Genomic DNA, 26,745 nt, shown 5'->3' with positions numbered 1-26,745 from the left:
TAGTAGACCTGTTGCACCTTCTAAGTGTTCTGCCAATGAATCGCAGTCTTTGGTTTGCTCTACCCATAATATTATCTATGTGATCGCTCCAATTTAGGTTATTTGTAATTGTAATCCCTAAGTATTTAGTTGAATCTACAGCTTTCAGATTTGTGTGACTTATCGTGTAATCGAAATTTAGCTGATTTATTTTAGTACTCATGTGAATAACATCACACTTTTCTTTATTCTGTGTAAATTGCCACTTTTCGTACCATACAGATATCTTATCTAAATAATTTTGCAAGTCGTTTTGATCATCTGATGACCTGACAAGACGGTAAATGTCAGCATCATCTGCAAACAATCTAAGACGGCTACTCAGATTGTCTCCTATGTCGTTAATATACATCAGGGACAATAGAGGGCCTATAACACTTCCTTGGGGAACGCCGGATCTTACTTCTGTTTTACTCGATGACTTTCCGTCTATTACTACGAACTGTGATATTTCTGACAAGAAATCACGAATCCAGTCGCACAACTGAGGCGATACTCCATAGGCACGCAGTTTGGTTAGAAGACGCTTGTGAGGAACGGTGTCGAAAACCTTCTGGAAATCTAAAAATATGGAATCAATTTGACATCCCCTGTCGACAACACTTATTACTTCATGAGTATAAAGAGCTCGTTGTGTATCACAAGAACGATATTTTCTGAAACCGTGCTGACTATGTGTCAATAAATCGTTTTCTTCGAGGTACTTCATAATGTTCGAATACAGTATATGTTCGAAAACCCTACTGCAAATCGATATAGGCCTGTAATTCAGCGGATGACTCCTACTTCCCTTTTTGGGTTTTGGTGTGACTTGAGCAATTTTCCTGTCTTTAGGTACGGATCTTTCTGTGAGCGAGTGGTTGTATATAACTGCTAAATATGTAGCTATTTTATCAGCATACTCTGAGAGGAACCTGACTAGTATACAATCTGGACCGGAGGCCTTGCCCTTATTAAGTGATTTAAGCTGCTTCGTTACTCCGAGGATATCTACTTCTGTTTCTTATCTTGTCAGTTGTGCTTGATTGGAATTCAGGAATATTTACTTCGTCTTGTTTGGTGAAGGAGTTTCGGAAAACCGTGTTTAATGACTCTGCTTTAGTGACACTGTCATCAGTGACTTCACCGTTGTTATCCCGCCGTGAAGGTATTGATCGCGTCTTGCCACTGGTGTGCTTTTTGTATGTCCAGAATCTCTTTGGGTTTTCTGCCAGATTTCGAGAGATAACTTCGTCGTGGAAATTATTAAAAGCATCTCGCATTGAAGTACGCGCCATATTTCGAACTTCTGTAAAACAGAACTTCTGTAACAGAACTTCTGTAAAACAGAAACACTCTTTGCACCATCTCAACCGCCGCGCAGCACTGACTACTTTAATCTGCGAGTTATGAGGAGCTGTTCGACCATGGTATCCAATTTTTTCTAACTCCCTACGCACAGTCATTGTGCTAGCTGGACTACTGGTAGCTTTTGGAACTAATTAATAATTACTTCAGGAGATTTCACGCGATTTTTACAACAACCTTCTACAATGCTCGATGGTCCCTGCCCGTCAGTGCATGAGGCCTGCCTGGGCATGTTTTAGTTGTGCTTGTTCCTTCGCGTTTCTGCTTTACAAATCACATCAGCAATACTTGACTCGAGCAGCATTGGAGGGGCTGAAATGTTCGTGAAGGATTTGTTGGCAGTTTTAGAGGGGTTGAGATGTTCCCGAAGGATATGTTACTTGGGTGACATCCAGCGACTGGTCCACGTTCGAAGTAACTGAGTTCTCCTGACCGATCTATTCTGCTATTATTACTTTCCGTCTCTTTCTATACTTATGGGTTCACCTCTCATGACATCTAGTGGTCCTTCCGGGTTAGATAGGCGTGTCTGGTTACTTTTATCAGGTAGTGTATACTACTGCGTATTGTCCGCATATTTAACAAAGAAGGAAAATAAATTTGCAAGCGATGTATCCCATACTGTATACAGCGCGTTGATTTGCCGAGTACATTTCTAGACATAGTATCGAAAAACTGTACACTACACTTTAAAAATATATATCGCAGCCATCCTTCCGTTAATAAAACATGCTTCACATAGTACTACGGGAAAGGAAAGAATTTCTTCTTCAGTATTTCAGCATTTCCTACCCGTGCCTCCGAATCATGGATCATTATGTTAATGCTTTATGGAAATATGTGGTAAGTTCCTATGGGACCAAACTACTGAGGTCATCGGTCCCTAGGCTTACACAATACTTAATCTAACTTAAACTAACTTACGCTAAGGACAACACACACTCACACGTGCCCGAGGTGGGACTTGAACCTCCGACAGGGGGAGCAACGCGAACCGTGGCAAGGCTCCTGAGACCACGCGGCTATGTTAGTGCTAGCATGACACGCTAAATGAGTGCAATTTTGTTACTATAATTCATGCGATGTAGACTACCTTGTCACAACGGAGCATCCACGCCGACACCAGACTAAGCATAAATTTCAGACACTGTTGAAACAATGATAAATAGATAGTACTATTATTGCGTTGGTGGATGTACTGGTTCACAGATCATCATCGATTGTGATAAAAGAATGATGCACCATACTTCTAATATGTGACTTTAGGTGGAACGATTCGTTCGACATAACCAGCTGAAGAAAAAAACTGTACTGTATATCCAGCTGGTGGTTGTTTGAGACAGACGCCTACCTCAGTGGGTAAAGAAGAGGCGACGAATAGTCAACTAAATTGTCCAATGAACCATGTTCTTACTCGCAGTCAGTCACGGATGGAAACTAGTGAAGACCACGTCGGGCAGTATTTGAATCACAATGCTACCACACAGAAGTCACAAGTATGCAGCAATGTTCGGCTTCTTTCGTTACATCGACAACTGCTTCTGTGTTCTACAAGCCACATGTAGGTGTGTGGGCGTGAGTATCCGATTTCCTGACTCATTCTCGAAAAGGGCGCTGGAAGAATGTATGCTGGTTAGTCTCAGTTTGGACTCGAGGATTTCTCTAACTTTCCACTGATGATCATTTCACGAATTACATGTGTGAGGAAGTAGTATATTGTTAGACTCTTCTTAGAATAAAAAACAGCAAATATGTTCGTGGTGAACATCGCTTCTTCGTAGCCTCTGCCGTTGATGTTTGATGTGTATCTCCTTGAGGTTCTCACGGGCCCATCTGTACCGCGTTGAATGGTATCGTGGTTGCAAAGATGGACTTCGCCATGGACATCGGGACAGAAGTTGCGCATCATGCAGCCTATTGCGCTCAGTTTGAGTCGTAACACGACTTTCTGTGGTTGCGCGAAAAGCATTACTCAACATAATGGCGTTGCTGTCAGTGTTCCTCCGAGCCATAATCCGTTGGTAGAGGTCATACACTGCAGTAGTAGCCCTTGGGCGCCCTGAGCGAGGCATATCATCGACAGTTCCTGTCTCTCTATATCTCCTCAACGTCCGAACAACATCGCTTTGGTTGAATAATGCTTTTCGCGCAGCCGCAGGACGTCGTGTTACGACTCAAACTATGCTCAACAGGCTGCATGGCTCTGAGCACTATGCGACTTCTGAGGTCATCAGTCGCCTAGTACTTAGAACTAATTAAACCTAACTAACCTAAGGACAGCACACACATCCATGGCCGAGGCAGGATTCGAACCTGCGATCGTGGGGTCGCTCGGTTCCAAACTGTAGCGCCTAGAACCGCACGAGCACTCCGGCCGGCATAGGCTGCATGATGCGCAACTTCTCTCCCGACGTCCATGGCGAAGTCCATCTTTGCAACCACGACACCATGCAACGCGGTACAGATGGGCCCAACAATATGCTGAATGGACCGCTCGGGATTGGCATCACGTTCTCTTCACCGATGAGTGTCGCATATGCCTTCAACCGGACAATTGTCGGAGACGTGTTTTGAGGCCACCCGGTCAGGCTGAACGCCTTAGACACACGGTCCACCGAGTGCAGCAAGGTGGAGGTTCCCTGCTGTTTTTTGTGGCGTTTGTGGGGCCGACGAACGCCGCTGGTGGTCATGGAAGGCGCCGTAACTGCTGTACGACACGTGAATGCCATCTTCTTACCGATAGTGCAACCAATCGGCAGCATATTGGCTGGCATGCGTCTTCATGGACGACAATTCACGCCCCCATCGTGCACATCTTGTGAATGACTTCCTTCAGGATAACGAGATCGCTCGACTAGAGTGGCCAGCATGTTCTCCAGACATGAACCCCATCGAACATGCGTGGTATAGATGAAAAGGGCTGTTTATGGACGACGTGACCCACCAACCACTCTGAGGGATCTACACCGAATCGCCGTTGAGGAGTGGGACATTCTGGACCAACAGTGCCTTGGTGAACTTGTGGATAGTATGCGACGACGAATACAGGCAAGCATCAATGCAAGAGGACGAAGTACTTGGTTTGGAGGTACCGGTGTGTACAGCAATCTGGACCACCACATCTGAGGGTCTCGCTGTATGGTGGTACAACATGCAATGTGTGGTTTTCATGACCAATAAGAAGGGCGGAAATGATGTTTATGTTGATCTCTATTCCAATGTTCTGTACAGGTTCCGGAACTCTCGAACCGAGGTGATGCTAAACTTTTTTTTATGTGTGTAAATTCTTGGTGGTGGTAATGATAATAGTTTTGTGGTATCGTTCAAAGATAGCGGTGCCACACCAAAGTCAGCAACGCGAATCTAAACCAGAGACGTTAGCGAGATCTCACTGCATTCCGCAATAACCAATGTTAGACACTCCAGAAGACACATCCTCCCGCTCCTTGTAGCAGCGCCCTCGTGCTGAGGTCAATATAGTGTCGAGCGTGCAAGGGCTCAGCTCAGTTTGTGACCCTAAGGTCAGCAGGGCCTACGAGCTGTCGAAGTTTCATATGAACTTGTACAGGTGTAGATGTCGAATATTGTACTTCAAGACAATAGTTTGTCACTTAGTGCATCCAGTGATGCTTTCATAGTCAATGGCAGTTGCTGATTATCCAGTGCTCGTGTGACAAAGAAGTGTGTCAAAGGTAAGTAAATCTTTTATTTATTTATGTAATAAAGTGAACTAATATTTCACCTACTCTAGTTTGATGCGCCTTCTCCCAGAGCAATCAAAGAACTTACAGTTCTGGCCGGACGAAAGTAGTTTTGTCTGGTCACAACAGTTTTTGCTGTACGAAATTCCGTGGTCATCAGTCCTACAGGCAATTCATTAGTGACACGTTTCCGAAATATGTTCTGAGAAATGTTGGGTGCTGCAAGGATATCTTTCGAAACGTCCTAATAGAGTTTTCTTTCTTTCGAAGTACCAATGACTTTAATTAAGAGAGAAACAATGATTCGCAGGCGCTTAGTGTGACCAATTCTACTCTGCAGCGTAGTGTGACTGGGTGATTACAGCTTGATGACTTAACAAGCTCCTATCCACGAGACGTCCTCGGGCACTCGTTAAAATTGCGACAATCGCCAGCATTTGAAGGGAAAATGTCAGTTTTTTAATGGATGCTTCAGCGAACGAACAGTCAGTCGTTTTTCGGAAGGAAGAAAAATACATGTGCGTCGTATAAGAAAAAACAGCGCGTGAAAAATGTTTCTGCGATGCTTGAGAGGCAGAAGGAAAGGAAACGGAACGAGTAATTATTAGCATTGCGGTTAATGTCAACTGCACAGTCTTGTGGTGCTTAGATATGCGGGTTATTTACCTAGTTCTATTCTGAAAGTTCAAGGAATGGTGTCAACGTCTCTCAGTTGTTCTAGTTGAACGAGCTCTTGAGATACTGGTTTCGAACGTCTGTGATGAGCTGTGGCAACACAAATATTGCATTAAGCTCTTCTCTGCAAATCTACTGCACGCGAGGTACCTTAAGCTGCAGTGCATATTTTAATCTTTTGTCTGTTTCTACATTTCTTCCCCTCTAATGCTTCTTTTAATGCCAAGTTAATACTATCTCTATGCCTTACCGGATATACCACTAATTTCATCCTTCTCTTGCTTAGCATTGTTGATAGACTTCTGTAATCTCTCGTTCTTAATTCTTAATGCAGCACTACATATTACATTTTGCCAGTTTTCGTGCAATAAACATACAATTTTCATGCGTATTACACACTAGCGGAAATTTAAAGGTAAGCACCTTGAATAAGAGTCCAGTTTTAACGAGTTTTTCACTTATTAGAAACGCAGTTAACTGTATGTAACCATAATGAGAGGCTCATACTCCTACCTACAGATTTAAGTAATATAAGAATGGAACGCCACATTCGTATTTTCAGAGTATTTATTATTCAGACGACTAGTTTCAACGCAATAGTTGCGTCATCTTCAGTTCCTACCGTTAACCAAATGTGTACTTCGAGCAATTGTCCCTTGTATCATAGGATCCATGCATAACTGGGTGCTGTAGACTGCTATTCACCAGCAGTGTATATTCTGAAGGTGCAGTCACAACGGTCACTGAGTTGACTGAAGCTGAAATTTCTGTACCAGCCTAGAGAGGCAATTTAGCTGTGACATCACTAGAAGTACCCACGGAGGATTTGTAGCAAATATAGAGGCAGGGGCTCTCACAACAGTCCTCTCATGTAATTCAGATGGAAATAGCTTGGATTCTGCATATATATATAACCCACCTGAGAGGTGGCATGAGCCTCCTCTCATATTTCTATCTTACTCTGAGTAATTCGATTTTCCTCTCTAATTGCATGCAGTGAAAAGTTGCTAGTCTTTCATATGCGGACTTCCCACGCAGCGTCTCTCGTCACCCGGGTGGTCCGGTGACAGGCGGGTTCTGCTGATCTTGAAAGTATTAAGCTGACAGGTGTGAGGGAGTCGAGTGGATGCTTTCCAGACACCGACATTGTCATAAGAGTGGGGGCGACACGCCCACAGGGGCCTGATGGAGCGGCTGGGCTAGAGATTCCGTTACTTCGCAGAAACTTTGTGAAAATACTTTCTGGCGGGCTATGAGCGAGGCGTGGGAATGACTTGTTTTCCCAGGCAGTCTTGGCGGGCAAATTCGCGCGTTTTCTGCAAAATCATAACTGTGATTGGCTTGCTCAGGGGATAGCTCCGTGATGTAGCAAAATCGGCACAGAAATTGGCGCCAAGTATCTCCATTGGTGAAATAGTAGTGCGTCGGCAATAGAGTGGAATTTTCCGCCGGTTTTCGAGTTGCTGATTGGAACGTTTAACCACGGCCACTGTCGTGGGGGCGGGAATGTTCTGTGTTTGGCTTGTACGGGTGCTCTTGAGAGTCGGCTCTCGCCTTTCAGTCGGGGTAGGTCACAAGACTGAGCTCTTGCTGCTCTGGACAGCCTGCCTTCCGTTGGCTGTCTAATATACTTTCATTTAATTGTAACTGTTTGACGAAGTTGCTGAAGTTTCGACTTCAACGTAACTTTCTGAGTACGGTTGGCAATTGAGCGTTCTGCATACAAGAGGCCTATGTTGTCCGTCTTGAGCAGTTTTGGCTAAAGTTGACTGTATCGGAGTTACTGTGAGTTCGCTTGTTAAAATCAATTACTGTACCATCAGTAATCGTGTGGCGTGCCTTCTTCGTCTCCCCCAGAGGCGCATTTGTATTGATAGGAAGTCTTTAGTCTGGAACATCCAGACCAGGATAATTTGTTTCGGACTATACTCACGACATTATCATCACCACGATGGGACGTCGAAGCAACCAGCCATCGCCTCTGGTACGCCAGCTCGTGTCCTTGCACTTAAGAAGACAACTTGGTAATGTATGTCCGCAGCACCGGCAGATTAGGGAATTTTGCTCTGTGATGATCAGAGCTCAGCAGAGCGCGTCTGTTCCCGTCTTTTCTTACGTGGCTCTGTCTTGGATGTTCATTGTCTGAGTTCTCACTACTGTAGCAGCAATTAATGTTGGGTTGGCTGGGTGTTTCTCTTAAGATTTGAGTTGCAAGGAATTGGCTCCACATACCACTTGGTCGTAAATGACACAATCTAGTTTATGGGCAACCTCACCTTCACAGTATTTATTTGAGTATTCAATTTGATGTACTGTAAATGTTTCATGTGTTTTGTTTATTTTTTGAGTTTAGTTATAATAAATCAAATTGTTATTTTGGACAGAACTTTCATTCTGTTAATCGGTAGAGCAACCCTTTCATTTCTCAATGAAACTTTCCTTTATCTAATTAATTTCTATCAAATTAAATTATTGCAGGTGCCAAACTCTTTTCTACTCCACTTGCAGGGTCGATTACAGTCAGTTCGCGTTTCTTCTTAATCCATGTGCAACAGCAAAAGTCGGAGTTAAAAAAAGGGGGGGGGGGCTTAGAGCATCATTTCCATATGAAGATTCTAGAAGAATTTAGTGTTAAATACACTGCTAGCCCCAGAACCTCGCACACCTAATAGTAAGTTGTCTCAGGCACAAAGGAAGGAGCTGCAGGATATCAACGGAGATAAAAACATTATTGTTCTTACGGCAAACAACGGTGATATCACTATCTTGAAAGGAAGTGAGGATAATCATGAAAAGATGAACAATATTTTTGATCACACCTATTATATATATATATAAAAAAAACTTCAGGAGGATCTGACTATGAAGATCTATGGATTACCGGAGGTGCACAAATCACAGGTTTCTTTGAGGCCTATTGTGAGTGCTATAAGGTCTCCCAGCCACGAGTTAGCTAGACACCTTGCCTCATTGCTGCAACCTTATATTGGTGGGACTGACCATCGTATTAAAAATTCGTATAATTCGCTGACAAATTAAAAGAACTGTACGTGGGCCCAGATGATAACCTTGTTAGTTTTGATGTTTGTAGTCATTTACCATGATTCCGGTGAACAAAGCTATCTCATGCATAGCTGATATTTTTCCTGTAGATGTAGTGGAGTTATTCAGACACTGCCTCACCACAACCTATTTTCAATACACTAATAATTTTTATGTAGAAAAGCCAAGTACACTCATCGTTACCTTCATAGAGATTCTAACCACCACCTCAGACAAAAAAGAGATGTGATTAAAATCTTGATAGACAGGACGTACAAAATTTGTGAACCGACTGCCGGCCGCGGTGGCCGAGCAGTTCGAGGCGCTTCTAGGGGACTGATGACCTCAGATGTAAAGTCCCATAGTATTCAGATCCATTTGAACCATTTGTGAACCGACTTATTTAAAAGATGAGGTTGAACACCTACTGACGACATTCAAGAAGAATTGTTATTCTAAGAAGGAGGCAGGTCGAGCACTTCGCCCTAGGGAGAGAATTAGGATCAACGAAGAACAACGGTCACCAAGGGGAAAGGTTTCTTTCTGTTCTTAAGATTACAGATCGTATTGGGAAATGTTGAGCAAGTATGGTGCTGAAACGATCTTCACACCCACTAGCAACGTTAAAGAATATTTAACCTTTAACTGCTGACGTGTGGTTTGTGAGTCCACGCGCGTTTTCCATCACGTGATTTAAATACTTTCCCGCGCTCACTATCGCGCCACCGTTTCAGTAGCTTTTGAGAAGGGCAAGACGACTCACGTAACTGCGAGTGAAACAGCTTTTCCGCTGGACAGGTGAGTTAGAACTAATTGAATGTTAGTGTAATTATTTACAACGAAGGGGTTACTTTGTCATTCTTCTTTATAGGTATTGTACACATAAATAAATGGAAGTAGCCGGTCCGTCTGGCAGTAAAAGGTCGAAAAAGAACCAACAGCAAAACATATGTGTTACTAATGAACATTTTGAAACAACTGTGCAACGTTGGTTAGAGGAAACCGAAGATTCGGACTTCAGTGTTGTGGGACAGACCCCAGACAACTCTGAGAATGAAGAAATAGTCTCTGACGATGATACAGAAATGGATGTTTCAGGAAAGGAAGACGAAGACCTAGATCCTGTACAAGGAATTTCAAATAGTTTTTATGCAAGAACCGGTACAAGTGGTCGAAAAAGCCACCGAACAGAGCGATTAGAGCTCCTGCGCATAATATTATTGTAAAATTACCCTCTTCCAAGTTGCCTAAAAATGAAAAGAATGATCCTCTTTCCATTTGGTGCAAGTTGATAGATACTGAAATGATGAATGAAATTTTGAAATGGACGAATGAAAAACTAGCTGCTTATAAAAATAAATTCTTACACGAAAATCGGCCTGAACTCGCTGAATTAGACTCTATAGAACTGGGAGCGTTTTTTGGTATATTTTTCTATTCGTCAGTTTTCAAATCAAATCATGAAAATGCTGACTACATTTTCGCATCTGATGGTTCTGGCCGAGAAATTTTCAGGTGTATTATGAGCAAAAATAGATTTCTTGTAATACTGCACTGTTTACGTTCGACGATGCAACATACAGGAGTGAAAGATTGTTGAGTGATAAGCTTGCAGCTGTATCGTTCATATTTGAAAAATTTGTGTCCAATTCCCAAAGCTTGTACAATTCAGGAGAAAGTGTCACTGTGGATGAAATGTTGGTGCCTTTCCGAGGCCGTTCTTATTTTGTTCAGTACATGCCACAAAAACCTGCCAAATACGGCATCAAAATTATGAGTATGTGCGACAACAAAACCAGCTACTTCTACAATGGATACGTCTATTGTGGAAAAGGTTCCGATGGTCAAAATTTATCTTCTGAAGATGAAAAATTTTTGGTACCAACTCAATCTGTTATCCGCTTATGTAAACCAATTTGTGGCTCACATCACAATGTTACTGCTGACAATTGGTTTTCATCTATTGAGTTGGTCGATTATTTGATAAATAAGGACCTTACGTATGTTGGAACAATGAAAAAAATCAAAAAAGAAGTAGCTAATGAATTTCTTCCAAACAAAAACCGTGAAGAAGAGTCTGCGTTATTTGGTTTCACGGGTACAAAAACGTTATGTTCATATGTGCATAAAAAAAAATCTGTGGTGTTAGTTTCATCAATGCACCATTCTAATGAAATATTTAGGCATACAAACAAACCTGAAATTATTGCCTATTACAATTCCACGAAGGGAGGTGTGGATGCCGGCCGCGGTGGTCTCGCGGTTCTAGGCGCTCAGTCCGGAACCGCGCGACTGCTGCGGTTGCAGGTTCGAATCCTACCTCGGGCATGGATGTGTGTGATGTCCTTAGGTTAGTTAGGTTTAAGTAGTTCTAAGTTCTCGTGGACTGATGACCACAGATGTTGAGTCCCATAGTGCTCAGAGCCATTTGAACCATGTTTTTGAGGTGTGGATGAGGAAGAAATGCGCAATTTATTCGACGAGCCGAAGGACAAGACGATGGCCGATGGCAATTTTTTATAGAATTTTCGATCTGAGTGGGGTAAATGCGTATGTGATCTACAACACACAATTTACCAAGCCAATAAAAAGATGAGTTTTTCTGAAAATGTTAGTACGAGCTTTAGCGTTGCCTGATATGAAACGACGTGCTGTGAACAAGTTGCCACGGGAATTAAGAGCGACCATCATCAGAGTTCTTGGACCGGAAGAACAAGCACCAGACCCTGAAGAAGGAGGTAAAAATAGGCAAACCTGCTACACCTGCCCTTCAAAACTAAAGAGAAAAACGGGTTATTCGTGTAACACGTGAAAAAAGGCTATTTCTCTACAATGTGCAACATTTGCATGTAAAAATTGCAGGTAATGTTGTGCTATTGCAATTTTTTTATTATAAGACTGAAATACGTCATTAGCATGTTAAGTTACTCAGAGTGCCTTATAATTTGTTTTAAACAGTGTTTGCTAAAAAAATTGTAGTTTTTTCATTCTTATTTCGTTGTTTCCTCTCCGCTCATGTTTGTAACAGACAATCATGGAATATGTCAAAAAACTTTTATAAACAGTACGTTTCTTAAGAAAATTTACATGCCTTTCAATTGTTATACATGTATTTGAAGTATTTATATATACAAAAATAAAAAAAACATCGAATTGTTGCCTGTACGACATCAACAATACAGCGGTCTGAAAGACCGCACGTCAGCGGTAGTGTGACAAGATCGGCACGTCGTCAGATAAAGGTTAAGATCAGCAAAAGATAAGCAACATTCTTTGGCTACACCGTGTGTACACTAATCAGCCAGAACATCATGACCACCTACCTAGTAGCCGGTGTGTCCACATTTGGCACAGATAACAGCAGCGACGCGTTGTGGCCTGGAAGCAATGAGGCCTTGGTAGCTCGTTGGAGGGAGTTGGCACCGCATCTTTACTCACAGGTCAACTAATTCCGGTAAATTCCGGGGAGGATGGCGATGAGCGCTGACGCCACGTTCAATCACGTCCCAGTTATGATCGATCGGGTTCATATCGACCGAGTTGGGGAGCGAGCACATAAACTGGAACTCGCCACTGTGTTCCTCGAACCACTCAATAACACTCCTGGCCTTGTGACATAGCGCATTCACTTGTTGAAAAATGCCACTGCCATCGGGTAGAACGATGGTCATGAAGGGGTGTACGTTGTCTGTGCATAACACTCCTTGACCGTCACGGTGACTTGCATGAGCTCCACTGAACCATTGTATGCCCACATGAATGTTCCCCAGACCATAATGGAGCTGCCAACAGCTTGTCTCCGTCCCGCAGTACAAGTGTTAAGGAGCTGTGTCATTGGAAGACGACGGATTCGCGCCCTCCCATCGGCATGATGAGGATTCATCAGACCATGCGACGCTCTGCCACTGCGCAAACGTCCAGTGCCGACGTTCGCGTGCCTACTTCAGTTGTAGTTGCCGACGTCGTGGTGTCAACATTGGCACATGCGTGGGTCGTCGGCTGCGGAGACCCATCGTTAGGTGTTTTCGGTGCTCTGTGTGTTCAGACACACTTGTACTCTGTCCAGCATTGAAGTCTGATGTCAGTTCCGCCTGCCCCCCCCCCCCCCCCTTACTCCTCGGCTCCCCGACGTTTGGACGTGATTTCACCTTGGTTTCGCAATGTGTTGAAGACACTCACCACACCACTCCTCGAACACTAGACACGTCACGCAGTTTCCGAAATGATCGTGCCGAGCCTCCGGGCCATCACTGTCAGCCCTCGGTCAAACTCAGGTAGATGGCGCGCCTTCCCCATTCTACACATGGGCAGCACACTCACTGATACTGCGTGCACCGTGCGTGTGTCTGACTAGAAGGCATTCCTCGCCGGATGACGCTGCTATCGCCTGGAGCGATCTGTATCGATAGTAGGTCGGTGGTCATAATGTTCTGGCTGATCAATGTGCATAAAATATCTTGTGGCTGTGGACTGCTTTACATTGGTACCACGAAAAGAAGAGTACTGATAAATCGGTGGTAGCGGAACATGTGTACGAAGAGGGTGATTATGGAATGAAGTTAAGGGAGAGGAGGGTTATATCGGAAACATCGCATTATCATGCGTGCATGTGTAGGGGACTATTGAGAATTATAAACACCGTAATGATTTTAACAGGAAAGGAGAAGGTGTTAAAATAGATAAAATAAGGATGACAACGTTGCAACGTAAGAATAACGATCGATTACTTTCAATCGAGAATGTTGGCATTACGAGAGATAATCTCGTAGCCGACGTCATGTGATAGACTGTGGTGTCCTCAACACTGCCTATATATACACTCCTGGAAATTGAAATAAGAACACCGTGAATTCATTGTCCCAGGAAGGGGAAACTTTATTGACACATTCCTGGGGTCAGATACATCACATGATCACACTGACAGAACCACAGGCACATAGACACAGGCTACAGAGCATGCACAATGTCGGCACTAGTACAGTGTATATCCACCTTTCGCAGCAATGCAGGCTGCTATTCTCCCATGGAGACGATCGTAGAGATTCTGGATGTAGTCCTGTGGAATGGCTTGCCATGCCATTTCCACCTGGCGCCTCAGTTGGACCAGCGTTCGTGCTGGACGTGCAGACCGCGTGAGACGACGCTTCATCCAGTCCCAAACATGCTCAATGGGGGACAGATCCGGAGATCTTGCTGGCCAGGGTAGTTGACTTACACCTTCTAGAGCACGTTGGGTGGCACGGGATACATGCGGACGTGCATTGTCCTGTTGGAACAGCAAGTTCCCTTGTCGGTCTAGGAATGGTAGAACGATGGGTTCGATGACGGTTTGGATGTACCGTGCACTATTCAGTGTCCCCTCGACGATCACCAGTGGTGTACGGCCAGTGTAGGAGATCGCTCCCCACACCATGATGCCGGGTGTTGGCCCTGTGTGCCTCGGTCGTATGCAGTCCTGATTGTGGCGCTCACCTGCACGGCGCCAAACACGCATACGACCATCATTGGCACCAAGGCAGAAGCGACTCTCATCGCTGAAGACGACACGTCTCCATTCGTCCCTCCATTCACGCCTGTCGCGACACCACTGGAGGCGGGCTGCACGATGTTGGGGCGTGAGCGGAAGACGGCCTAACGGTGTGCGGGACCGTAGCCCAGCTTCATGGAGACGGTTGCGAATGGTCCTCGCCGATACCCCAGGAGCAACAGTGTCCCTAATTTGCTGGGAAGTGGCGATGCGGTCCCCTACGGCACTGCGTAGGATCCTACGGTCTTGGCGTGCATCCGTGCGTCGCTGCGGTCCGGTCCCAGGTCGACGGGCACGTGCACCTTCCGCCGACCACTGGCGACAACATCGATGTACTGTGGAGACCTCACGCCCCACGTGTTGAGCAATTCTGCGGTACGTCCACCCGGCCTCCCGCATGCCCACTATACGCCCTCGCTCAAAGTCTGTCAACTGCACATACGGTTCACGTCCACGCTGTCGCGGCATGCTACCAATGTTAAAGACTGCGATGGAGCTCCGTATGCCACGGCAAACTGGCTGACACTGACGGCGGCGGTGCACAAATGCTGCGCAGCTAGCGCCATTCGACGGCCAACACCGCGGTTCCTGGTGTGTCCGCTGTGCCGTGCGTGTGATCATTGCTTGTACAGCCCTCTCGCAGTGTCCGGAGCAAGTATGGTGGGTCTGACACACCGGTGTCAATGTGTTCTTTTTTCCATTTCCAGGAGTGTATATTCGGCGCTCCCTCGAGTTCTCGTTGCAGCTAGCCACTATACCTCTGCAGGTGTTTCCCGCAGTCGGAGATGCAACGTAGAACCCATAAGGGGAGCCGAGAGCGCTAACGCGCTGCTTCCTGGAGTCGGGTAGGCGCGCCGGCACCGGATCGGATTAACAACATAGGGCCGGTTGCCGGCCAGCGTGGATGTGGCCTTCAGGCGGCTTTCCACATCCCCCTGGGTGAATACCGGGCTGGTCCCCACGTCCCGCCTCAGTTACCCGACTCGCAGAAATTTGCAACACATTCGCACTCTTCCATGGCTTACATTAGACACAGACAGCTGGGATACACTAATGCCTTCCCAGGGGTATGGGGTGGCGACAGCAAGGGCATCCGGCCACCCCTTACACTTAACATGTTACATCTGATTGACCATGGCCGAGCCTGCGTAACTGCGGGACAAGGCTCAGAAAAAGAAAGAAAGAAAGAAAAAAGGAGATGAAATGTTAGAGGAAAGTGTTATGCATCGAGAACGGCCTATCACACCGGAAGTTTTAAGTGAAGTAGTGGCGGTCGAATTACGGCGAAGCAGTTTATCTTGATTCGTGTGTCGGAAGGGGACTACTTTTGAGCAGCTCTTTGGTGCTAATTGTGAGGAATGGAAATTTGTGTTTGCCAGCCCTGTGTTTCACTCATTGCTATCCTTTCACTCGCTAGTCCTTCTTAACAGCCCAACAGTACAATGAGGGATTATTCATCGCAGTCGTCCACTCGATACACATACCTACTTGATACATCATAGTTAGCAAAGAACAGAAGATGAAGCTTGCGTTAGTATTTCAGCAAGTCTCCTAGAAAACTTATGAGGTTCAGATGGTTCAAATTCCTGTCTGACCAAACTAACTTAGATTTTCCGTGAGTTCCCTAAATAATTTGAAGGCAGACCTTAACCTTGCTTACTAAACTAGACCACTACGAACTGATTTGCAAGGTGTTGTATTTGCATACACATTGAACACCATTCTGATTGTTACTTGTGTACGTATCGTATTCCCTCAGAATTATTAAGCTCTTTGTTAGGACCAACCAAGACCCTGTGAAAAATGGTAAGTGTGTTAAATTCTATTTTGCTGCTGTAAAAGCACATCTCCTTGGCCTTGTGGGAACTGGAACATAATAGGCTTGATGAAGTGTCAATTTCCACTGAGAGGCGAAACTTGAGAAAAGAACTCCCTTGGTAGCAGCTCATCTGTTAGCAGAAGGTTAATGATGGTTCCAGCTGACAGTGGGTGCAATATTGCTCCGAATCTGTGTTGCCGACGCCGTACTTTCAGGAATAGGTGTTCATCGTAAGCGGTGGTCTAGGTGTGAATCTTTACGCCACTGCTGCCTGAGAGTAGAGTGAAGAGACTGTACATTTACTGTAGACCTACGATACACGGCTGAGGAATAAATCCAAAACGTTGAGCAGTTCTTCGGGAGAACCATACAGTCTTCAACAGAACAACAGTAACCTTACTGAATTGTACTTAATTGCACGAACTGAGAGATGACGTCGTTCTGGCTCACGTACAATGTTCCTAACCGTATATGACGTCCACAACAGACCACCATTTTGGGAAGTCAGATACATTTGTGGCAACAACGGATTAATATACGCAATGTCATCGACACTGTTCCCCGCGCCATTAGGCTAATAGCGATATCTGTTTTCCCCAAATTCACGTTCTCGTGGTACGCCCTAACAGGGTATTACGTGGTAAACTCGATCCACGCTCGACGCTGAAAATGGAGTGTTCGATATATCTGGAGCCTAGGTTTTGGCTGCGACCACATGCTCTGGAAGTCCTGCACTGAGTTAGCATGTGATGACATCCCGATGGCGTGACACTTCTCACGTCGGACTATTCCAATAGCCGTGGCGTCTCTAACGCAACAGCTGTCTCTACTTCAGTTGTTTGTCGATGTATTTTGATAAAGAATAACCGACCTCGGTGGCCAACCTCTGTCGGTTTACAATCAAACCTCCGCCGTCATATCAAAAACGACTTAATTGGTATTGTGGCGAAAGCTGCTATTAAAGTATTCATTCAAATTTTTAAATCACCCGAATATATATTGAAAGTATAGTGAAGACACAGTGGACTGATGTATTTCGCTTATCTTGTTGCTTCAGTCGTTTATCCGTATCTATGGAAACAGTGATATATTGCTATCATCTTCCCGTCATCCTCTCTGTCTTACAGTGTCATATCAATTAGTCAAGCTTACCTAGAGCAGAACTCTAGTCTGGCCGTAAAATTTGCTTTGGAAATCAACAGGGTACTTGTTAATGAACTGAATTCTTATCTCGCTAATAATAAAAACACGTCGTCATTTTCGTTTCTTCTGGAAATGGAGTCTAAACCCCGAACGCATCTCTGTCTAGAATCGAGTGGTTTATTATTCTCATCTCTTTAAGATCATTTCTGGTTTCTTGCAGCATTTTATACAACAACGATATTATTATTATCATTACTGTGGGTTCAATGGCTGTAGGTAATTAGTATAGGTTTAAAGAATAATAGCAAAATTACAATCAGTTGATATAATTAAAAAAACTGTTCAGAAGTTAGTAACAAACGGATTTTAGAAACTGTGTACAGTGTACCTAAAATGACAGACAAAGGCTGCCTTTGGCACTATTTGATTGAAACGATATGACTTCCTAAAAGTCAACACGGTACAGACACTTCATGAGAATCTTCAGTCATCCACTATGGAAACAATCAGAAAAGGATGTAGACGCAGTAAATTCAGTGGGCGTCCAGTGAAAAAATCGTAGCTTTGAGGGCAGAAAAGAAGGGGTCCAGTCGTGTTCAAACATACAAATGTCGCTAGTGTGGCCACAAGGTGGCAACACGAATAAAATTGAATATTTTTAATATCGCACGGGTCGCACTTTTTGTATGCCATGGATATGTCTTGTTAGGATATTTATGTCCATGCATGCTGAGAATAGTATTATAATATAGAGAGTCTCAATTGCTGAAGAGGGTACATTTTTAATTTATAACCACTTGCTATTGCTTTGTCCCACCGTGACAAATGCTAACACTCCTGAGAATGTCCTTGTAAATATTTCCAGCTTTAAAAGAAAATGCGGTATCAAATTAGTGCGACCTTCTGTGTCTTCTACATAGTCACTCCGAAACGAGAGAATATTCTGTACATAAAGATAAGAAATCATTTCGTCAGTGATAGATGAATCACACGTCACTTCTTACAAATCTTTACACCTGAACCTGCTGAAATGTTATAGCCTTTCCGTTTTAAGAAAATAACAAGTACAGAACTGTTGCTATACCAAAGACTCTGCACATAACAACATATCTTCCCCACACCTAAGAAAATCTTTTTGTGAACAGCCTTAGGCTTTATTTCTTGCTAGAAGACTGTAGCACAGAGCGTGGTGAGAATGTGCAAATACGCGATTCCAGTTTTAAGCTAGATATCAGAACGATTTTGCACAGGCGTTTCGCACCAGCTGGTGATCATCGTGTCGCTTTTCAAATACTGACAAGTTCAAGTTTGTGCCGCACACTGCTTTGTTAACAAATGGATAAACGGAATAACTAAACCGTAGTTCTGCCATTTGGCTCTCACAGCACTGGCGCGCCCAGCACACACCTACCGGCTGAAGGCGGCGTCTCGCAGCTGATACCGAGCGAGGTGGCGCAGTGGTTAGCACACTGGACTCGCATTCGGGAGGACGACGGTTGAATCCCGTCTCCGGCCATCCTGATTTAGGTTTTCCGTGATTTCCCTAAATCGCTTCAGGCAAATGCCGGGATGGTTCCTTTGAAAGGGCACGGCCGATTTCCTTCCCCATCCTTCCCCCACCCGAGCTTGCGCTCCGTCTCTAATGACCTCGTTGTCGACGGGACGTTAAACACTAATCTCCTCCTCCTCCTCCTCGCAGCTGACACACCCAGTGATTACTTACAACATTAGCGCCGAGTGTGACACGCTAAAAACGCTATTTCCAATATTAAGCGTCATCTACACGTGCTATTTCAAACACAAATTAGTAATATAGGTTTCAGTCACCTACGTTACACGCTGGAATACTGTAGAAATAGGACAGTGTTGAGCACGCATGCGTGAACAATTGTGCCGTGTTGTAAGATGTTGATAAGTTCCCCCACAATTATATGCAACCTTCATTAGTGTGAAGATGCAACTGAGCAAGCTGAGCAAGGAGGAAATTGTCGGCGTAGCAGTGAAATACATTTTTTAATTTTTTTCCTGAGGTCAAGAAACCGTGTTTTCGATGTAGCCTCCTTTTGCATCAAAGCAATTTGTCGAAAGTTTTCCATCGTTCATGAGTAATTCAAGAAGGTCATCGGAATACTAATCAGTGGCTGGCACAACTACTTCACTGGACTCAAAAAGACACGCAGTCGCAAGTTGTTTTTGATGTTTCAAAAATTGACGTAATTCCCCTGGAGAAAATCTGCCGTCATTCTTTTTAATTTAAAAAAATTGTGATATTTTGGTTATGTCGTTTCACCTTATAGACCTTCACCTACTTTGGACGAATTTCGCCTGAGGATGAACCAACCACCACAAGAACTTTAGAAGGGCAAGTTGTTTCATTTCGTCCATTTGAAAGATACATATATAACACGACTTCTTCCAAAGCCCCTATGAACAAATACGAGTATATTGTGTTATGTTACAAACTGGGTATTCTGAGGACGAAGATACGGAGCACAAACAGATAAAATTCAAAAGCATTGTACAATATGCCTTCGCCAAACTGTGCCGAGGAAGGCTGAACGCCCCCCCCCCCCCCACTCACCCCTTTCTTCAGTAGCCGCGAAAGCAGAATTTCGTCTCGGATTTAAGCGAAGTGAAAGCTTAGTTGACAAACAGAAGCTGAGTGCAGCCAAAATGACAGGAGAGCGACAGAGAAGCGTTCAAAGAATTTCAAAGCAGATTTTTGCCAAACGATAGGACTAAAAATCATAAGAAATTTAGATCTTACGTAAAGTCATTATGTGGATTGAATACACCTACTCAACAAAAGATGATAGAGAGATGGGCGAAAAACTGAATTCGATCTGCCGAAATTGTTTCTTTGCGGAAGACCATATACGATTCCTCCACTCAATCACAGCACGAATGCCGAAGTGGCAAATATTGAGATAAGCGATCGGGGAATAGAAAATCAGCTAAAGCTCCTCAACAGTGGAAAGGCAAGTAGAGTGGATGAGATACCTGGTTTTTTGTACAGAAATTATGCGAATGAACTTGTTTCCTTCCAGTAGTAGTTTATTTTAGGACATTGGAGCAACGAAGGCTAAGTAGCGATTTATAAAAAGCGCATGACATTCCCGTTTTCAAGAAAGGCTGTCGGACATATGCAAGTAATAATCGTTAATAATCGTCATGTATAACTGAACTCAATGTGCTGTAAAATTTTGAAGCCTGTTTTAGGCACACGCATTATTACGTTCTTGTAGACGTTCCTGTATAAAAATCAACACGAATTCCGGAAATAGAAATCTTGCGAAATCCTCCTCACTCTAATCGAGGATGAGATCCAGAGCGCCGTTATTGTCGTGTTCCCTGATTTTTGTAAGGCGCTCCATACAATTCCACACTGTCGTTTAGAGAATGAAATATGTACTCGCCGAGTATTGGATCGGGTTTTTGAATGGATACACGACCTTCTTGCAGATAGAACTCAACATGTTGCTCGATACGGAGTAAAATCGACTAATGTAAAGATAATTTCGGGAACACCTCACAGGAATGTTACGAAACCGCAACTGTTTAAATTTGTTAATGGACTAGTGGATAGCGTTGGAGGCTCTGTGGGGCTACTCGCGGAGGATTGCTGTTGTCTTTAGGAAGGTTGTGACACCCGAAGGCTGTAGTGAAATGCAGGAAGACCTGCTCGGGATCGAAGATTAGTGCAGGAAATGGCAGTTGGCATTGGACGTAAATAAATTTAACATATTGGTCGTAACTAGGCGAAGAGACCCACCACTATTCTATTACACTAAAGCCCACAAGTCAGTGGTAACAGTAAATACTGTAAAACGCGGAGGAATAACCATCCGCAGCTATCTGAAATTGATCGACCACATAAAACAAACACTAGGAAAATTATATACTAGACTGAGATTTATTGGGAGAATGTGGAGGAAATGTAATTCATCCACGAAAGAAGTTGTTCAGAAAACTGTTTTTCGACCGATTCTTGAGTATTTGTCATCAATCCGTGTCCTTATCAAGCAGGATTAATAGAAGAAATACAAAAGGCCGAACGAACAGCGGCGCATTTCGTCACAGTGTGGATCACTCAGAGCGAGAGGCTCAGCAAACTCCAGTGACAGACGTTGCAAGAGTAGAGTCGTGCATCACGGACAGGCTTACTGCTGAAATTTCGAGAGATGACGTTCAAAGAACGGTCGGGCAACGCATTGCTTCCTCCCACACAGGTGTCGTGAAACGATCAGAACGAGAAAGTTGGAGAAATTAGATGTTATACAGAGCTAGTGGTAGCAGAAGTTTGGTTTTTATATAGCTGTTGTAAGGTTATGTTGTATAAATTAATATATTTATTACTGCAGTGATAGAGTACAGAATTTAAAAAAATACCATTATACAGAGAATTATCAATGTTGCGAATGTATTGTACGAGCTGCGTTGGACACACAAGAGAGCACGTTTCCATATTGCAATAAATAAATAAAGTAAAGAAATGTCCAATGCTGTAACTATCTATTTCATTACGAAATAAATCTCGGGTAAACAGCCTGGTATGAGTGTGCATAGGACACAATATTTCGGCAATCGACCACGTTGCCATCATCAGGTGCATCAACGCACCTGATGATGGCAACGTCGTCGATTGCCGAAATATTGTGTCCTATGCACACTCATACGAGGCTGTTCACCCGAGATTTATTTCGTCATAAAATACGCCTGGAAAAATTGAAGAATCACATCCATTTAATTGCCAGGAATCCTTAAGACTCATTGCGATGGACGGGAAATCATTTATAAGTTACAATGAGCGTTTTACTGAACTCAAGAAGGACAATATTGATAGAAGTGGAGGAGGCTGTGGGAAAGAGAGTGTACAGGAGAAGAGCACAGGGGTCTGCAAGTGGAAGTAGAGGTGGCACTTGTTGCCCTCTCCCTCTCCATCGTGTGGAATGTAGAGTACAGGGCTTTTATTCATCACAGAATTATGACATATCATCCGGACATGGCACATATTTTGCGTCACATATAAAATGGTTTTCTTGTGGCATGGCTTGTCTGCAAACTGCCCAACTCATTTATTTTTAAACCTATTTGGTAAGGCTTTACCATAACGTGATTTTTGCTACTTATCCAATGAAAGAAGAAGTTTAATGCCACCAATCACTGTTTGTTTTTTTCCACAACGGGGTTCGTTCAGGTGGATTAGGTGGTTTGATACGGTATCTAAAGTATGTGTTGTATTACAACCTTGGTTGTCACAAAGTGTGACGGTGTATGTGATGTATCTTGACAGAGTAACAAGCCTGTCAGCACTGGATGCATTGTCACAGGTTACTCCAATGTCGTAACAGAACATATACATGCCACGTTAATGCACACAAATCTTCCTAGTGATGGAGATTTAAAGCTTCGACACGCACTGTGGAAACAGATAAACAGTGACTGATAACAGAACACTTTTTGTTTCATTGGCCAACTCATTTACTCTAGTTGTCCTCGGTTAAATGTTCAGTATTCAGGAATATGACAGGGACGATCATGGGAAGCAAAAAAGTGTAGCAAACATGGGCTCTAAACGGCACACCTTGAGAGCCGTGTGCATTTGTTCATCTTCGCTAGGGTGGAACACATCTCTGTTACAGCACAAGTGCTAGTAGTTCTTAAGGCACCCATTTTAGGGCTCATGTTTGCTTGATATTTATTCTTGTTTTGGTCCGTACTACCTCCTCCAGAATATGGAAAGCAAAGAGCTTGCAGTGGAAGGAATTTGTTTTACAATATTAGGATGATGATGGTGGTGGATGTTTGTGGGGCGCTCACCATTGTGGTCATCAAAACCCGTAAAAGTTTCCAATCTTTCCATTTCCAGTCTTCGTCATTTCCGAAATAATGATGAAATGATGAGGACAACATAAACACCCAGTCCCCGAGTGGAGAAAAACCGTGACCCACTGTATTAGGATGAAGTGCTCACATCTCTTAAGATATGCATTTTACAGCCCATGTTTACTGCAAGTTTTTGCTTCAGATGGTTCAAATGTCTCTGAGCACTATGGGACTTAACAGCTGAGGTCATCAGTCCCATAGAACTTAAAACTACTGGAGCCTAGCTAACCTAAGGACATCACACACATCCATGCCCGAGGCAGTATTCGAACTTGCGACCGTAGCGGTAGCGCGGTTCCAGACTGAGGCGCGTAGAACAGCTCGGCCACTCCGCCGGCAGTTTTTGCTTCGAATGATCGTTCCGTCATATCTACGTTCCTCCTAGGACACGATGCATTAACGAGTTGTTCAATGAAACTGTGGTGTCACCGCCAGACACCACACTTGCTAGGTGGTAGCCTTTAAATCGGCCGCGGTCCGTTAGTATACGTCGGACCCGCGTGTCGCCATTATCAGTGATTGCAGACCGAGCGCCGCCACACGGCAGGTCTAGTCCAGAGAGACTCCCTAGCACTCGCCCCAGTTGTACAGCCGTTCTCATTTGCAGAGACGACAGTTTAGCATTGCCTTCAGCTACGTCATTTGCTACGACCTAGCAAGGCGCCATACTCATCTTCAAGAATGTATTCTGAATAGATAATATTGTGAATCATGTACCGTCAAGTGCGACGTTCATCATTAATGGATTATAGTTAAGTATCAAACTAATTACGTCCGCTTTTTGAATTCTCATTCCTTGTCATGTTCCAGACCTCACGTCAGTATAGTTCTTGCCTCGTCACGCCAGCCTGCGTGAGCTAAAACGCGTGCATTTCGGCCTCCATTCGTAACACGGTGTTGGCTCTTCTGCTAACACTAAGTGTACTGTTACGTCACTGTTTATGTTTTTCCAAGATGCGTTTCGAAGCTTTAATCTCCATCGTCAGGTGGGTGTACGGGCATAACAGTAGCACATCCCTGATTTCTGGCCGTTGCAGCTGGGACAACTTGTATTATAGTCTTGCCTCCCCTGTCTCCGCTTACCTGCTGTGAGCGGGTCATCCTGCGCGGGCCCGGGCCGAGGCGCACGTGTCGGAAGCCGTTGCGGCCCTGCAGCCACTGCAGCAGCAGCACCAGCATCTCGCCGCCGGCCTTGGGCACGCGGTTGAAGAGCAGCACGTGCGCGGAGGGCGGCATGGCCGCCACCTCCGCCAGCGACTTGGTGGCCGAGCGCGCCGCGGGGCTGGACGCCAGGACCCGCGGGTCTGCGGCTGGCGCCAGCGGGGAGGTGCTGCCGGCTGCCGGCTCGGCGTCCGCAGGCTGCTGCGGCTGGCGGGGGGCGCGCGCGTCCGGCCCGGCGGGCAGCAGCGCGAGCAGCGCCAGCGACAGCCAGCCGGCGCAGCCCAGCGCGGCGCACAGCTGCCAGCGCCGCGGCCGCATCGCTCACACTGGCGTCGGGGCCCCGGCTCTCTCCGCGCGCCGCGGCAGCTTCACTTTCACGCCGCCGCCACTCTCACTCCGGCACGCCACGCGACTGCGGCCACACGACACGGCCTCCCGCCCCGCCCCGCCCCCTGCCGCCAGTAGCAGGAAGTCGCTACGCGCTTCTCCGCGCTATCGGCTGGCTGCGCAGGCGCTTAATCGGACGCAACCGGAGATAATCATCTGTTACGAGCCATTTAGCTACGCTTGACGCGAAGCCGCTACCGGCGATTGCACTCGGCTGCCAGCTTCCGTAAAGGCGCGTATTCACGAGGCCACTGATCGTCAAACTGCGGCACGTCTTTTTCAGCCGTATTTTGTAATAATATACAGGGTGTTACAAAAAGGTACGGCCAAACTTTCAGGAAGCATTCCTCACACACAAATAAAGAAAAGCGTTTCCGGACATGTGTCCGGAAACGCTTAATTTCCATGTTAGAGCTCATTTTAGTTTCGTCAGTATGTACTGTACTTCTTCGATTCACCGGCAGTTGGCCCAATTGAAGGAAGGTAATGTTGACTTCGGTGCTTGTGTTGACATGCGACTAATTGCTGTACAGTACTAGCATCAATCACATCAGTACGTAGCATCAACAGGTTATTGTTCATCACGAACGTGTTTTGCAGTCAAATGCGGAGTTGGCAGATGCCCATTTCATGTATGGATTAGCACGGGGCAATAGCCGTGGCGCGGTACGTTTGTATCGAGACAGATTTGCAGAACGAAGGTGTCCCGACAGGAAGACGTTCGAGGCAATTGATCGGCGTCTTAGGGAGCACGGAACATTCCAGCCTATGACCCGCGACTGGGGAAGACCTAGAACGACGAGGACACCTGCAATGGACGAGGCAATTCTTCGTGCAGTTGACGATAACCCTAATGTCAGCGTAAGAGAAGTTGTTGCTGTACAAGGTAACGTTGACCACGTCACTGTATAGAGAGTGCTACGGGAGAACCAGTTGTTTCCGTACCATGTACAGCGTGAGCAGGCACTATCAGCAGCTGATTGGCCTCCACGGGTACACTTCTGCGAATGGTTCATCCGACAATGTGTCAATCCTCATTTCAGTGCAAATGTTCTCTTTACGCATGACGCTTCATTCCAACGTGATCAAATTGTAAATTTTCACAATCAACATGTGTGGGCTGACGAGTATCCGCACGCAATTGTGCAATTACGTCATCAACGCAGATTTTCTGTGAACGTTTGGGCAGGCATTGTTGGTGATGTCTTGATTGGGCCCTATGTTCTTCCACCTACGCTCAATGGAGCACGTTATCATGATTTCATACGGGATACTCTACCTGTGCTCCTAGAACATGTGCCTTTACAAGTACGACACAACACGTGGTTCATGCACGATGGAGCTCCTGCACTTCAGTCGAAGTGTTCGTACGCTTCTCAACAACAGATTCGGTGACCGATGGATTGATAGAGGCGGACCAATTCCATGGCCTCCACGCTCTCCTGACCTCAACCCTCTTGACTTTCATTTATGCGGGCATTTAAAAGCTCTTTTCTACGCAACCCCAGTACCAAATGTAGAGACTCTTCGTGCTCGTATTGTGGACGGCTTTGATACAATACGCCATTCTCCAGGGCTGCATCAGCGCATCAGGGATTCAATGTGACGGAGGGTGGATGCATGTATCCTCGCTAACGGAGGACATTTTGAACATTTCCTGTAACAAAGTGTTTGAAGTCACGCTGGTACATTCTGTTGCTGTGTGTTTCCATTCCATGATTAATGTGATTTGAAGAGAAGTAATAAAATGAGCTCTAACATGGAAAGTAAGCGTTTCCGGACACATGTTCACATAACATATTTTCTTAGTTTGTGTGTGAGGAATGTTTCCTGAAAGTTTGGCCGTACCTTTTTGTAACACCCTGTACACTTAGCAAGTAACAGCTGAATCCAAAAACGTCAGCCAACGGTGAGAGCTTCTTAAGAGTATAATTTTCCTGCTCAGTAAAAAAAAAGCACTCCGTCGTCAGGCCACGAGTGGCCTACTGGGACCATCTGACCGCCGTGTCATCCGCAGT

General features: G+C 45.0%; 1 protein-coding gene across 1 annotated transcript in view; it reads right to left on the bottom strand.

Annotated features, from left to right (window-relative positions):
- Positions 1–24,658, bottom strand: part of LOC126185988 (uronyl 2-sulfotransferase-like) — a 187,084-nt gene extending 162,426 nt beyond the window's left edge. Inside the window, exons 1-2 of the mRNA XM_049928177.1 lie at positions 24,573–24,658; positions 24,263–24,509 (exon numbers count right to left, since the gene is read on the bottom strand). Coding sequence (XP_049784134.1) covers positions 24,263–24,509; positions 24,573–24,658 — 333 coding nt within the window. The remainder of the gene's footprint in view (positions 1–24,262; positions 24,510–24,572) is intronic.
- Positions 24,659–26,745: the final 2,087 nt, after the last annotated feature.

The sequence above is a fragment of the Schistocerca cancellata genome, chromosome 1, assembly GCF_023864275.1.
Source record: "Schistocerca cancellata isolate TAMUIC-IGC-003103 chromosome 1, iqSchCanc2.1, whole genome shotgun sequence".
Classification (NCBI taxonomy): Eukaryota; Metazoa; Arthropoda; class Insecta; order Orthoptera; family Acrididae; genus Schistocerca; species Schistocerca cancellata.
This window is presented reverse-complemented; position numbering and strand designations above follow the sequence as displayed.